At 42.5% G+C, this 14,346-nt stretch overlaps 2 protein-coding genes and 1 non-coding gene across 4 annotated transcripts in view; 1 reads left to right on the plus strand and 2 right to left on the minus strand.

Moving 5' to 3' along the window:
• The window catches only part of LOC120419182 (translation factor GUF1 homolog, mitochondrial), a 99,000-nt gene extending 86,039 nt beyond the window's left edge, over nt 1-12,961 (minus strand). The window contains exons 1-3 of one of the 2 annotated variants that reach the window (XM_039581850.2): nt 12,772-12,961; nt 10,927-12,691; nt 10,739-10,868 (exon numbers count right to left, since the gene is read on the minus strand). In XM_039581850.2, coding sequence (XP_039437784.1) covers nt 10,743-10,868; nt 10,927-12,691; nt 12,772-12,824 — 1,944 coding nt within the window. In that variant the 5' untranslated portion in view covers nt 12,825-12,961 and the 3' untranslated portion in view covers nt 10,739-10,742. Of the gene's footprint in view, nt 1-10,700; nt 10,869-10,926; nt 12,692-12,771 lie in introns of those variants that run through there. The other variant, XM_039581849.2, reaches the window with a different exon arrangement.
• On the minus strand, nt 11-83 carry Trnav-aac (transfer RNA valine (anticodon AAC)). Its single transcript has one exon. It is a non-coding gene; the product is annotated as a tRNA-Val (tRNA).
• On the plus strand, nt 1,210-10,567 carry LOC120419181 (vascular endothelial growth factor receptor 1-like). Its single transcript, XM_039581848.2, has 6 exons — nt 1,210-1,745; nt 7,135-7,770; nt 7,829-8,004; nt 8,058-9,267; nt 9,323-9,470; nt 9,532-10,567. The coding sequence occupies exons 1-6, from the start codon at nt 1,679-1,681 to the stop codon at nt 10,526-10,528; spliced, it is 3,234 nt and encodes a 1,077-aa protein (XP_039437782.1). The 5' UTR covers nt 1,210-1,678; the 3' UTR covers nt 10,529-10,567.
• Nucleotides 12,962-14,346: the final 1,385 nt, after the last annotated feature.

The raw sequence follows: 14,346 nt of genomic DNA on the forward strand, positions 1-14,346 counted from the left end.
AAATAAATTTTGTTTCCGCCCGGGATCGAACCGGGGGCCTTCCGCGTGTTAGGCGGATGTGATAACCACTACACCACGGAAACCGATGATTTTAATTGAGGAAAGTATTGCATTTGGAATTGTTTGTTTTTGTCCTTTGGTTTGGAATTTTAATTGAATTTCAATTTTGTAATATTTAAAAAATAGTAATAAAGCTATTATAATCTAAAACAAATGGATAGTTCGCAAGCAAATAGGTTCTGTCGCCCTACAGTAATTGCAAATTGAGTGAAGCAATAACTTCCCGTGGTTCGGCTATCAAGCGGAAATGCAACGCGATGTTGATGCGATAAAAAGGTCAGCCAAGAATAGCCGTACAAAGTTGGACTTTGAATGCCCAAATAATTCAAAATCATATTAGCAATTAAACCAGAATTTAAATTAAAACAAAACTTTTATTGTAGACAAACTCCATCCAAGTTCGGTCAAAGACTGTAAAAGTCCTCCCACCTGACGGTATATCTTGTGTAATAAGGACATTTCCATGCCAAACGGCTATCAGCGCGAGGGTGTTGGACATTCTCCAGAAACAACAACCGCCGTACCCTTTCTTCTCTAATGACCCAGAGTACATTAGAAGTGGCGGGAAAAAAATTGTTGATTGGTCAAAAGTCCCAACTGGAAGGCAAATCCTTCTTTCCCGCAAAGAGCACCAAACACAACACTCATAACTGCGCACACACTGCAGTGTTTTAGTTTTTCACCTGGGGGGGAGGAGGTGGTGACACATTACAAAAGTGTCAAAAGTCCCTCGACAGTGGCAAAATTTTACTTGCGGGGGTGTTTTTTTTTTATTTTGTAGTGCTGCATGTGGTTGGGATATGGGGCAAAGTGTTGAAAACAGTTTTAAAATATTTTTTTAAAGACGTTAATTTTAGTTTTATTTTGAAAAAAACTATATTTTACTGACAAATTTTTCATCAAAATTGAGTTTTTGAATTTCTTTATTTTTCTACAGTGACACTCTCGTTTTATACAAAACTAATCAACAAATAAATATATTTATTCGTGCACAATTCGCAAACAAAACCCACTTTCATCTCCCAACAAGTCAACAACAGAGATAACGCGTCCGACAATTGGCAAGCTACTCTCCGCGGGGAGTGCGCGCGAAATCGCGCGAATGCAAAACGCGATAGGCGTCGAAGAAGGAGGAGGAGAGATGCACGCCACGCCGCAACTAATAAATACACAGTCAGCCGTCAGTAGCTAAGTAGATTTCGCGACACCAAGTCAAGCCCGGACGGCGCGGTCCTCCCCTTAACAAACTCCAATATCACAGGGGAAAACTCAACGTTTAAAGAGTGACATCATTGCAATCGGAAATGGATTGGCCAGATATTTGTGGTGATCGCCTGGCTGGATAAGAGATGCAATTTGTGACGGAATTTTGAAGCAAAAATGTCCGACGACAGTTGAATACTAATTCTGTGCCAAGAAGATGAAATCACGAAAAAAATACAACTACGTAATTAAAACAACAACTACAAAAGCAACAAGATGGTGCTAAAATTATCATGCTAAAGTGTTTGCTCGGCCTGTAAAAGTATGTGTTGTCAGTCGAACGTACGCGGTTTGTAAATAAGCGTTTTGATTACAATTTTGAAAACAAACCAAAAAAGATCAACGAAATTCGGCCATGAGACGCCCATCTTTAATCAGCTGGATGGTGGCGATACACATGGCAGCATCATGTTGTGGCGACGGTAAGATATTTATAGAAGTTCAAAAATACTTGAAATGCTTAAAAATAGGTCACCCTGAAAATTCATACGAAAACAAGATTTAAAAATCAAGCAGATTTGACAGAACATTCTCAACGAACAGATCGTGGAAAAAGGAAATACATTTTCCACTTAAGAGGCAGTATTTGTAGATTCTGCTCGGTTTGTTCTAGAGGTCGTATTGAGGTGCTCCGATTTGGATGAAACTTTCAGGGTTTGTTTGTCTATACATGAGATGAACTCATGTCAAATATGAGCCCTCTACGACAAAGGGAAGTGGGTTAAAACGGGCATTGAAGTTTGAGGTCCAAAACACATGAAAAATCTTAAAATTGCTCGCATTTCCGTAAAACTTCATCAATTTCAACTCTCTTAGATGCATTCGAATGGTCTTTTGAAGCCCTTCAAAATGTGCTATAGACATCCAGGATTGGTTTGACTTTTTCTCATAGCTTTTGCAAATTACTGTTAAAAATGGATTTTTTTAAAACCTTAATAACTTTTGGCAACAGCCTCCAACACCCATACTCCCATACGTCAAAAGCTAGGGAATTTCATGGACTATAAGCCTACGGTATTAACTTTTTGGCCAATCGCAGTTTTTCTCATAGTTATTCGATTTTTCTAGAACAAACATTTTACAACGTTAGTTTTTGCCCTGTAGGCCAAGAAGACGGTATTTTTTGGTCTCAATTTTGTCATATTCGGAATCCTCGGACAATTTCACGTAAGTTAGAAGTATTGGAGTTGTAATTTTGATTTAAAAAATAATTAAATAAAACATTTTTGAAAAAAGAAATAGATCTTATTTACCCTATGATCAATACGTCAAATGCTGTATCAAGTAGGCGAAATCCTGTTTTACCCCCAATCCAACAAATTGTTAAAAAATATTTTAATTAATTCTAAATGGCATTTTTTCCAATCAAATTCAAAATTCCAACACCTCAATCTAATGTAAAATTTTCTGAGGATTCCGAATATGTCAAAATTGAGACCAAAAAGTGCCGCTATGGAGGCCTACAGGGCAAAAACTAACGTTGTAAAATGTTTGTTCTAGAAAAATCGAAAAACTTTGAGAAAAACTGCGATTGGCCAAAAAGTTAATACAGTAGGCTTCTAGTCCATGAAATTCCCTAACTTTTGACCTATGGGAGTATGGGTGTTGGAGGCTGTTGCCAAAAGTTATTAAGGTTTTAAAAAAATCCATTTTTAACAGTAATTTGCAAAAGCTATGAGAAAAAGTCAAACCAATCCTGGATGTCTATAGCACATTTTGAAGGGCTTCAAAAGACCATTCGAATGCATCTAAGAGAGTTGAAATTGATGAAGTTTTACGGAAATGCGAGCAATTTTAAGATTTTTCATGTGTTTTGGACCTCAAACTTCAATGCCCGTTTTAACCCACTTCCCTTTGTCGTAGAGGGCTCATATTTGGCATGAGTTCATCTCATGTATAGACAAACAAACCCTGAAAGTTTCATCCAAATCGGAGCACCTCGATACGACCTGTTTCACATCGGTGAAAAACTCGCTCTTAATTGTGATAATGCATCGAGATAACAAACCATCTCCTTAAAGTGCAGTTTACAACAATCAAAATAAATAATGTTACTACCAAGTTATAACCAGTGCAATAACATGAAATCTTAACGTTTAATATTCACGTTTGGTGACTCTGGAAAGACCCGTTATGCTTTGTATTTCACGGCAAGAAGAAACAGGTTTTGAATTATTTAAAACATGTTGTTTCGTTTACCAAGCCAACAAGTGTGGTGCAGTTTTACCGGTACGAAAGTCTTGAAGGTATCGAGTTTTTTTGTGGAGTATTTAACATTTTGTTCTAACGCGACAATAACGTGATCCGTGATCGTGAAATGTTGGTCACCTATTTGATTTAATATCTGCCTTACACTGTTTCAAGGCTCTCGGTTCAATATGAACAGTATCGGGCAACATTAACCCATTAACTAGACTAATAGATGAAGTTTCAAAGAACTTTTTCATAAATTTAATCGGCGAAAACCTGTTTGCAGCCCAAAAAAATGACAAAAGTTTTCCATTATTTCACAATCTTGTCGAAGTCTAAGACTTGATCTAAAAAGATAAATGTGAAAAAAAATTGCAAATTTTTTTTTGCACCCATTTAAACCTCGAATATAAATGCGTTGTTTTAAAAAGTTTCAGCTCAAAATAAGTACTTTGATTGTAATTGTATTCTGAATTCCGGGGCGACTTTGATAGTCATAGTTATTCTTGATAAAATCAGATATAAGGTGCTCTAATTTTATTTTTATGTCAAATGTACCACCACTGCTGCTGATATCATTTTTAAGAAAAAAAAATAATATTTATGCCCAGTTAACTAAATTTATAAGCTTTTTTTTAACAAAATACATATAAATTTAAGGTAAAATTGTAAAAAGTCAGAATTTTGCCTTAAATTTTGCATTTTATATTTAATTTGTTCTACTGAACATGCCTCAAAAACACATAATATTTATTATTTACAAAATTATTTTACCTTCTCCTAGTGGAAAATTGTCATGTTCATTGAGAAAATCATGGAACTTTAAGAAAACTTAAATAATGCTATTCATCATCATTTTCTTAATTATAGCTTACGAACTTTTTAAACTTTTCCAAATTTCATAAAAACTTCTTGTAAAAGTACTCTGAACACTTCTCTACCACGGTCAGTATGATTCCATACCATTTCGGACGTATTTACTTTGTTCCCTTCATTTTGCGGAAAAATCTCAAACCTATCAAAGGGGTTTTACGTCACTAAATTGAATTTTCAGATCTTTAACATTTTAAATAACTCGTCCAACGATGGGTCCCATGCCCCATCATCAAAACATCTGAGATCCGGCATTGAAAAAGTGTACAAATAACACTTGAGTGCTCATAACTTTTAATAGGTTTGTCAGATCTTCATTCTTTGATCCCGAGACCTCCAGAACCGCATTTTAAGTTTTCATTCGACCTTTTCAAATATAAAGCTAGATTTTTGAAACTCCAAACTAAATAATTTGTTCACTCTACAGCGTTCTCGATTGCGAGATTGCTACTCGAAACTAGGTGTCCGAAGGCTTTGATTGTTAAGGCAATTGCAAACCTCTTTTTACACCTTCCATCCACCTCGGGATTCGAACTAACGACCTTTGGATTGTGAGTCCAACTGCCTACCAGCGACTCCACCGAGACAGGAGAGACGACTCCTACACCTGAACTGAGCTATCGACCTAACCTCTAGGTTAGACCGGGGCCAACATTTACTTCCTCGTCCGACGGAAGGCGTGATCAGATAAATCTCGTCTCGAAAAATGCCGCACGGACCGTCTAGGATGGAACCCAGTCCAACTGGGCTGAGAGGCAACCACGATTACCACTGCACAACCGGTCCAAACTATTTTTCTCGAAAGGCCCAAACCTTTAATTTGCGTCAAAGAGAGCTAAAATCGCGATGAAATAGAGTTATGATTAACACTGGAACGCCCAACGCATGCCCAACTTACACGGACGCCCAAGCCTCCTAAAAAAGGTGGAACGGTAACTTCAACTCGCTGGTTCTCGGGCATTACTCAACCAATCGGAACGATTCTTGTTTCCAGTGATTTGTAAGAATGTCTAGATGATCCTAAAATTTTGCAGAACTTGATTTGAACAAATCTGTAATTTCTGCGACCGGAAACATCGTTCCACCTTTTTTTAAACGACTGCCTCCGCGGAATTTTTGGCGATTTTTTTTACACGCGAAAAAAAAAGTTGGAACGATGTTTTTAATAGCAAAAATTACAGATTTGATCAAATTAAGTTCTGCAAAGTTCTAGAATCATCTAGACATCCTAACAAATCACTGGAAAGAAGAATCATCTTGATTGGTTGAGTTATGCCCGAGAACCATTGAGTTGAAGTTACCGTTCCAACTTTTTTGGAGCCTTGGGCGTTGGAATGTTAAAAAAAATTGTTTTGCGAAAATCAACGCAAATGGCAATATTTCGGACCACCCTATCACGGCGTAGGTCACCCTAATGGTCAAACAAAAATAATACGGGTCTAAGTAATTGGTCAAAGGACCCCCAGTCCAATTATGAGCCTGATCGGAAAACTTTTTTTTTCGTTTTCGTGGGGAATTGCTAGATAAATCGGAGCGTTAGGGACGGTATGTCCACATCTCCTTCCTTTCCTGATGATGAAAAGATGGTTCCGTTCATAGGATCAGTTTCATGCGATTACACAGAAAAAATACCTCTTTTAAAGTAATTTTAGCTAAAAAAAATGTGTAAAAATGTGAACCTGATGAAAATTCACCAGAAACTGACGAAAATTCACAATTTCCTGATGTAATGTTAAACTTTTTTGACACAAAATCTGTCACCATTCCCTGATGAATATTACCATCGTTTGTTTTCTGTGTATGCAACGCATTAGGCCTTTCCGCTTTAATAAGTAAAATGCAGGGGTGCCCGACCTGCGCTTCGCGACGACTTTTGAAAAATATTGATTTTTGTCACTAGAATTAAATTATCATTTATTCAAAAATATATTCTTAAAAGTTGCTATGTAAACCTATGCCATTAAAATTTGATTTCCAGTACTGGTCAAGATCCAGAAGGCAAAATAAGTGGATTTCAAATGTATTACCAAATTCTCAAAATTGGATCATAAAACCATTTTGATATGATTACAGTTATGCTGTTGTCAAAAAAAAATTCCTACTTCTCTGGTCCTTATTTTTGGATTTTTTTTATGGGGAGGATGAGAATGTTTCGACCCTAAAACTTTTTCTTAAATCAAACAAATATTTGCTTTGTTCAGTCAAAACTATCAAAATGTTAGTTTTTTTTTTTTTTCAAAGAAAAATCCATACAAATTAGCGAATTTTTAGCTCACCCGGTAAGAAGATTAGGGCTACAGCAAAATTTTGGGCTGGAACTGCTAAAAAAATGGCTTGCAAAAATAGAACCCAACCAGCCCAGTAGTAGTTTGATGATGGATCTCCGCTCCATTAGTATAGTTCATCAATTAATTGCATTCATTATGTCGTCATAACGACTTAAGGCTAGATAACAAGACGATAAGGGAGTGCATTATGTTTGCAATCGCAAATGTGCATAGAAATTAGAAGCAACGCTCCTCACGTCTTGACCTAAGATACATTCGAAGCTATACTGCAATAAAGATATTTTTTGTTGCGGGATTCCCAATCCGGTCGATGACGCAAATAGTTTATGCACTTTCGGTGCATGCGGCAATTTGATGCATCGAGCTACGTGATACTTTACCCTAAACAAATATTATAGTGTAGAAATTGTATATGTGACCTTTGGTCATTAATCCAATTTTGTTTATATTTATATTTCAGCTACAGCGGAATACATCAAGAAGCCCACAATACTTCCCATCAATGGATTATTCCTTCAACCTGGTGACACCGGCAAGTTGATCTGCCAGGTCAATGTGACCGCGGACATGCGGTTCGACATGTGGTGGGAAAGCAAGGACAACACACGGATTCAACCCAGTTCGAGGATCACGGTTGGTCCCGTTACGGAAACTCTGGATGCAACCAATCTACAGCGCAAAATTGGTCAAATTGAGCTGACGATCGCTTCCGTTGAGCAGAACGAAACCGGTGAAAAGTACAAATGCCGAGTTCGGAACCTGGACGAGGAGAATCAAACCAACTATCGTTCCGTTGAGATTACCGTGGGAAACGAGATCCGGTACGAGAGTCCGCCAAAGATAAACGTAACCGCTGGTAAACGATCGCTTCGAATCGATATCAAGTATCGATCCTTTGCCCAACCAGTATTTTACTGGACCAAAGACGACAGCGACTTGCCGTTGCGGTCCGGATCGAAGTACACTTTTAGCGAGAGCGAGTTCAAGACAACGCTGACGGTGAGCAATCCCGCCGTCGAAGATGCTGGCAGTTACGTTCTGCACGGCGACAACGGCGCTGTCAAGCGCAATCTTAGCGTTAGGGTATTTGTAAGAGGTTGGTAATCTTCAAGGTGGTATTGAAGGAGTGATCAACTAACGATCATCTTTTTTAGGAAAACCAAGTCTAACCATGGATCCGGTCTACGTGAAGCCGTCGGAGCAAGCAACCTTTACCTGTACCTGCATCGGATATCCCAAGCCGACGATGAACTTTGCCTTTTTTGCTTGCGACGACGTGCCGTGGACCAACTGTTCCAAATCGGTCCAGCGAAGTCAGGTCGATCAGTTTGTAAGTGCATGCTTGGTATACTAAAGAAAAGATCTACAGAATTGGTATTGCAGGGAACGCGAACTCCAAACACCAAGGATTACGTGACGATCGAGCAGTTTGTAATCCCCAACGCAACTACCGCGGGATACGTCGTGTGCGCAGCTGAAAACAGTGAGGGATCGTCAATGGTCCAGGCCGATCTTTTAATTGGTGATTTTTGGGAACCGGTGGTTATTCGAAGAATTTCGCCAGAGTTCGAGGTGGTTTCAGGGGATCGCGTAGCGATCGTATGCGCTGCATCCGTGTACAAGCATACAAACGAGATCGAGTTCCTCTGGAACGGTAGCTTGGTGAAGGAGAGCGAGGAGATTACATTCCAGGATTCGTACGAGAACTACGCTCATGTGCGGAAGCTTGTGTTGGACAAAGCTTTGAAATTGCATGCAGGTGTACTGAAATGCCGCACGAAGACGTTCGAGTCCAATGTGGTAGAAAGCAAGGAGATTCAGCTGGAGATATTTGAACCAATGAAACCAAAGATCTTCGGAGAAAGTGATCACGGAGAGATCACGCAGAGTTCCGGTGAAGCATGTCAGCTGGAATGCTACTCAAAAGGAATCCCAAAGCCAACGATCGACTGGCTAAAGAACGACGAACCTCTCGAGAACGACGCCAGAGTGCACGTGATCAACGGAACCACTCTCTACTTCACATACCTGAAAAGGGAGGACTCCGGACAGTACCGTTGCCGGGTTCGAAACCGAGAAGGTCAAGCGGAGAAGGGCTGGACCCTAACTGTCACCGGGGATATCGTAGAAAAGACGTGGATCTACGCGGGACTGGCGATGCTGATCGCGCTAATCCTCATCGTAGTCCTAATCACGTCGTTTTACTGCAAGAAAAAGCAGGAAGTCGCGGCCATGCGAAAAGCCGGACTGGTCAGCTTCGCCGAAGGTTACAAGGGTCAACTGAATCCGGGACTACCGCTAGGGCAGCAGACTGATCTGCTCCCGTACGACAGCCGGTACGAGTTTCCCGCGGAGAAGCTCAAACTGGGCAAGACGCTGGGATGTGGAGCGTTTGGAGTGGTTATGATGGCCACCGCTCAGGGGCTGGTGCCGGACGAGAAGGAAAGCACGGTGGCGGTGAAGATGGTTCGCAAGCAGACGGATAACGTCGTGATGCGAGCGCTGATATCGGAGCTGAAGATCATGATCCACCTGGGACCGCATCCGAACGTGGTGAATTTGTTGGGGGCGATTACGAAGAATGTCGTCAAAAGTAGGGTTTGTGAGGTTAGAGTTTTTGGGAGTTGACTAAAAGTATTTCTTTGCAGGAGAACTGATGGTGATCGTGGAGTACTGTCCGTACGGGAATCTACAGGACTACTTGATGAAGTATCGTAGAAGATTTGTAGATCAGTTCTCGGAAATCGATGGCAGTTTGGACTATCGTTGGCCAAGTAATGTATCCGCCGTCAGCAGGTATGATCTTAATCTCGCCATTTGCCAAAGTATGTTCTAATTTCTTTATGATCTTAAACAGCCAATATGTTAACGATTCCAACAACAACACGGGATCGGAGATCAGCAGTAACCCGACCAATTCCACCTACATCTGCAACAACAGCAACTACATCACACAACCAGGCAGTGACTTCAACAAACCGCTGGGTCACATCAACCGCGCCATGATCCGGGACGACGATCCCAACCCAACTACCGTAACGACCACGGACCTCATCTCCTGGTCGGCCCAGATCGCCTGTGGCATGGAATACCTCGCGCACCGACTCGTGATCCACGGCGATCTTGCCGCGCGAAACATCCTGCTGGGCGAAAACAACGTCGTCAAAATCTGCGACTTTGGACTAGCGCGATCGATCTACCACCGGAACGATCACTACCGGAAGAAGGGCAGCGATCCGCTGCCGTTCAAGTGGCTTGCGCTCGAGTGTATCGATCACGCAGACTTCAGCACCAAATCTGATGTCTGGTCGTACGGCATCCTGCTCTGGGAGCTGTTCTCACTGGCTACCAACCCCTACCCGGGCATGGAGATCAGCAAGGATCTAGTTGACAAACTACGGTTAGGTTATCGAATGGACAAACCTCCGTACGCCAACAACGCCATCTACGAAATAATGCGACAGTGCTGGAAGGAGCGTCCGACGTCCCGTCCGACATTCTGGGAGCTAAAAGCCATCTTCAGCAACATGCTTCCGGATCACCTGCGCAACCCAACCGAACTGAACGACCTTAACCAACCGTACCTGATCGCCAACAACGTTCAAGGTGGGCCCAACTACGTAATGAACGTGAAACCACCGCCGCAGGTGGCTCCTCCGCCGGTGCCGCAGGCGTACATGAACATGAAGGGTTCTTCGGTGGCGCAGGAGCCGGAGGTGATCTCGATGGTACCCCTTGAACAGCAGATCAAGGTCGGCGAGTCAGTCGCTGTGGAAGAACTGGGCGGCGTATCGCCGCGCAGTGCCGTCAGTAATCCCAGTTACGTGTCGGCGGTGAATGTGAAGAGTTTGTAATATAGTTTAATTTGTAAGAATAAAGAGATTCAGCGATCACTGGATCGTTGAGGCATGGTCCAAAGAACGGTTGTATTGTTACTTGTCAGACGTTTCGATTTATCAAATAATAACAGTTGAAGCTATCTAAGAACTTTCACAACTTACAATCGAGGATCAAACGTCGATCACCTTGAAGTATTCAACTAGTTTATTCTGGCAACCACTCACCTCATCACCGCTTCAGCACGTTGATAAAGGTGTCCCGCGGCACGTTGATGTTCGCGATCGCTCGCATTTTCTTCTTACCTTCTGCCTGCTGCTTCAGCAACTTCATCCTCCGAGTAACATCTCCGCCGTACTGAAAGAAATCAACAGTTATCTTCCGTCAACTCCCCAAAATCCACCCCGAAACTCACCAACTTTGCCGTCACGTCCTTGCGGTACGCCTTCAGCGTTTCCCGCGCCACGACCTTTCCCCCGACCGTGGCCTGGATGGCGATCTGCACCATCTGCCGCGGGATCAGCTCCTTCAGCTTGAGTACCAGCTCGCGGGCGTGTGACTGAGCCTTGCTGATGTGCACCACCGTGCAGAGTTCGTCCACGAGCGTTCCGTTCAGCAGGACGTCCATGCGGACGAGCGCACTGGCGACGTAGCCATGATCCTCGTAGTCGAAGCTAGCGTAGCCAGAGGAGATCGATTTGAGCTGGTCGTGAAAGTCCAGCACGATCTCGTTCAGCGGCATCAGGTAGGTGGTCATGATCCGGTCGTTGTCGATGTTGATCGAGGTTTTCTGGACGGCACGTCGTTCGACGCAGAGGCCGATTATCGGGCCGGTGCACTCCGTTGGAGCGATGATCGTGCCGAGCACGTACGGTTCGTAGTACTCTTCGACCGAGTTCGGGTCCGGAAACAGGGCAGGATTGCTGACGAAGATGGTGTCTTTGCCTCCGTGGGCAGCGATCAATTTGATGCCTTTCAGCTTGATTTTGTACGTGACTGAGGGTGCGGTCAGGATCGGTTCTGCGTCATACTCTTGCTGTAGACGTTGGCTGAACACGTCCAGGTGAAGCAGACCTAGGAAGCCCAAACGCCAACCTTGACCCAGTGCCGGACTGGAGTCGGGCACGACCGTTACGGCGGAATCGTTTAGCACCAGCTTCTCGATGGCACCTTTGAGGTAGGGATGCTGCGACTGGTCCGCCGGATAAACCCCGGCAAACACCATCGGCTGTTGGGGCTTAAACCCCGGCAGTGGTTCACAGTTTTTGTTCTTCTTCAAGTACAACGTATCACCAATGTTCGACTCCTTACTCGTCCGCATGTTGCAACCCAACAACCCAACCTGTCCCGCCACTAACCGCTCAATCTTCTGCTCATCCGGTCGCAACATCGCCAAACTCTTGACCTCGTACACCTTCCCCGTGTGACAAGAAACAATCTCCTGCCCAACACGCACCTCCCCATCCTTCACATACACCAAATTCAACGCTCCCCGATACCGATCAAACCAGCTGTCAAAGATCAACGCCCGAAACTGCTCGCCCCTCCTGGCATCCGGCGCCGGCAACCTCTTCACAATCTCCACCAACACCTGCTCACAACCCGTGCCCTGCTTAGCCGAAATCCTCAACACCCCATCCGGATCAATCCCAAACAGCGTAAACAACTCCTGCGTCACCGCGTCCGGCCGGGCATTCTTCAAATCAATCTTGTTCAACACCGGCACAATCACCAACTCCTTACCCCTCGCCAAATGATAATTCGCCACCGTCTGAGCCTGCACGCCCTCATTAGCGTCAACCAACAAAATCACCCCATCACAAGCGGCCAACGACCGCGACACCTCGTTCGCAAAGTCCACATGCCCAGGAGTATCGATCAAGTTCAGCAAATAGTCGCTGCCCTCGTACCGGTACAGCAGCGACGCAGTCTGCGCCTTCACCGTAATACCGCGTTCCTTCTCGACCTGCAGACTGTCCAGCACCTGCTTGTTGGTGGCATTTTTCTTAATGGTCCCCGTTAGCTCGAGCAACCGGTCGGCGAGGGTACTCTTGCCGTGGTCCACGTGCGCGATGATGCTAAAGTTACGGATGCGGCTAACTGGAATTTCGTCGTACGCGATATCGTCAGAGAAGCGTCGACAGGAAGTGCTCAGGGTGCGGTGAATGAGCGGTTTGAGACTGTAAAAGGATTGTACATTAGATCGAACTCTTGTGTGTTCACAATGTGAAGTCAACAGTTGAAATTTCAAGCTACTCACCGCTGCTGTACGCCAATCCGTCCCAGTTGACTTAGTCGAAGGAATGAGAGCATGTTAAATGTGTGTCTTAGTTGATCACTCTAGCAATTCATTTTGGCTAATTTGTACATTTTTATAAAAGTTGCGGACTTAGAATTACACAATGTTCACCAGACTGCACCGGCGAGGTCAGGTTGCTTGAATCTGAAAAATCATAACAAAAACAACATCTGATTGAAATGTCAGAAGCAGCTGATACAAGCAAGGCAATGAAAAGGAAATGGTTGGACAAAATAAGGTGAAGAAAACGAGAGCTGGTTGTCGTTTTTCTTTTTCTGGCGATTTTTAAAATGATATTCATTTTAAGGTATTTTATTGCTTATTTTCATAATTTTTTTTACAATTTAAGGTGAAACGGGACGCCACTTCTTGGACGACTTCTTCACGACTTCAACTTAAATTAATTTCTGAACTCGACAGATTACTTGCTATCGCACAATTTAGTGTCTGCAAAAATCAGAACTTCGTAAGTTATGGGATTTGCCCTAGAGGTGCTTCCAAAAGATTGAGTCGTGGTGTCAATATGTTGCTGCCTCCCCGTTTCACCTTAACGATCGCGACCGGCAAATGATGAGTAGTGGTTCTCTACGATTTCGCAAATCGAATTTGTCTTTGTATTTTTTTATTTGCATGAAACTTTGTCCATGTCCAAGAAGCAATTTTGCATAATTAGTTTTTCCATACAAGTCAGTCTCCATACAATTTTGGGCATGTATGAAATTCTGTATCTCTAGAAGGGATTTCCTGATAGATTTGGTGTCTTCGGCGAAGTTGTTGGTTATGATTAGAACTTTTCAGAAAAAATATGTACAATCCAGACTCATTAATCCGAAGCCTCGATTATCCAAAGTTCGATTATCCGAAGGTTTGTATGGGACATTTGATAATTAAATCATGACCAAACAATTTTTAATGTGAGCAACTCTCTACGAAATCGGCCGATTTCGACCATTTTTATTTTTTCTATTTTTTTATTTGACTCAAACTTTGTGGGGGCCTTCCCTATGACCAAATAAGCTATTTTGCGTCATTGGTTCACCCATACAAGTCTCCATACAATTTTGGCTGCTGTCCATACAAAAATGGTATGTAAATATTCAAACAGCTGTAACTTTTGAGTGAATTTTCTGATCAATTTGGTGTCTTCGGCAAAGTTGTAGGTATTGTTGAGGACCTTTGAGAAAAAAAATAGCAGATTTTTTTATCAACTTTTTTTTCACTAAAACTCAATTTCCCAAAATACGTATTTTTTGATTTTCGAGATTTTTTGATATGTTTTAGGGGACAAAAATCCGCAACTTTTGAGCCATAGAGAAACATTGTCAAAAAATCTGCCGCCGAGTTATGAATTTTTGAAAAAATAGTGATTTTTGGAAAAAATCGAAGTTTCATGCAAAAACAAGTTTGACATTATTTTTTAATGCAAAATTGAATTTGCAATCGAAAAGTACTTTACAGATTTTTTGATTAAGGGCTCCGTTTTCAAGATATAGCCACCGAAAGTTTGATTTTAGCGAAATATTTGCAGTTTTTCAA

Source organism: Culex pipiens, chromosome 2 (genome assembly GCF_016801865.2).
Source record: "Culex pipiens pallens isolate TS chromosome 2, TS_CPP_V2, whole genome shotgun sequence".
Classification (NCBI taxonomy): domain Eukaryota; kingdom Metazoa; phylum Arthropoda; class Insecta; order Diptera; family Culicidae; genus Culex; species Culex pipiens.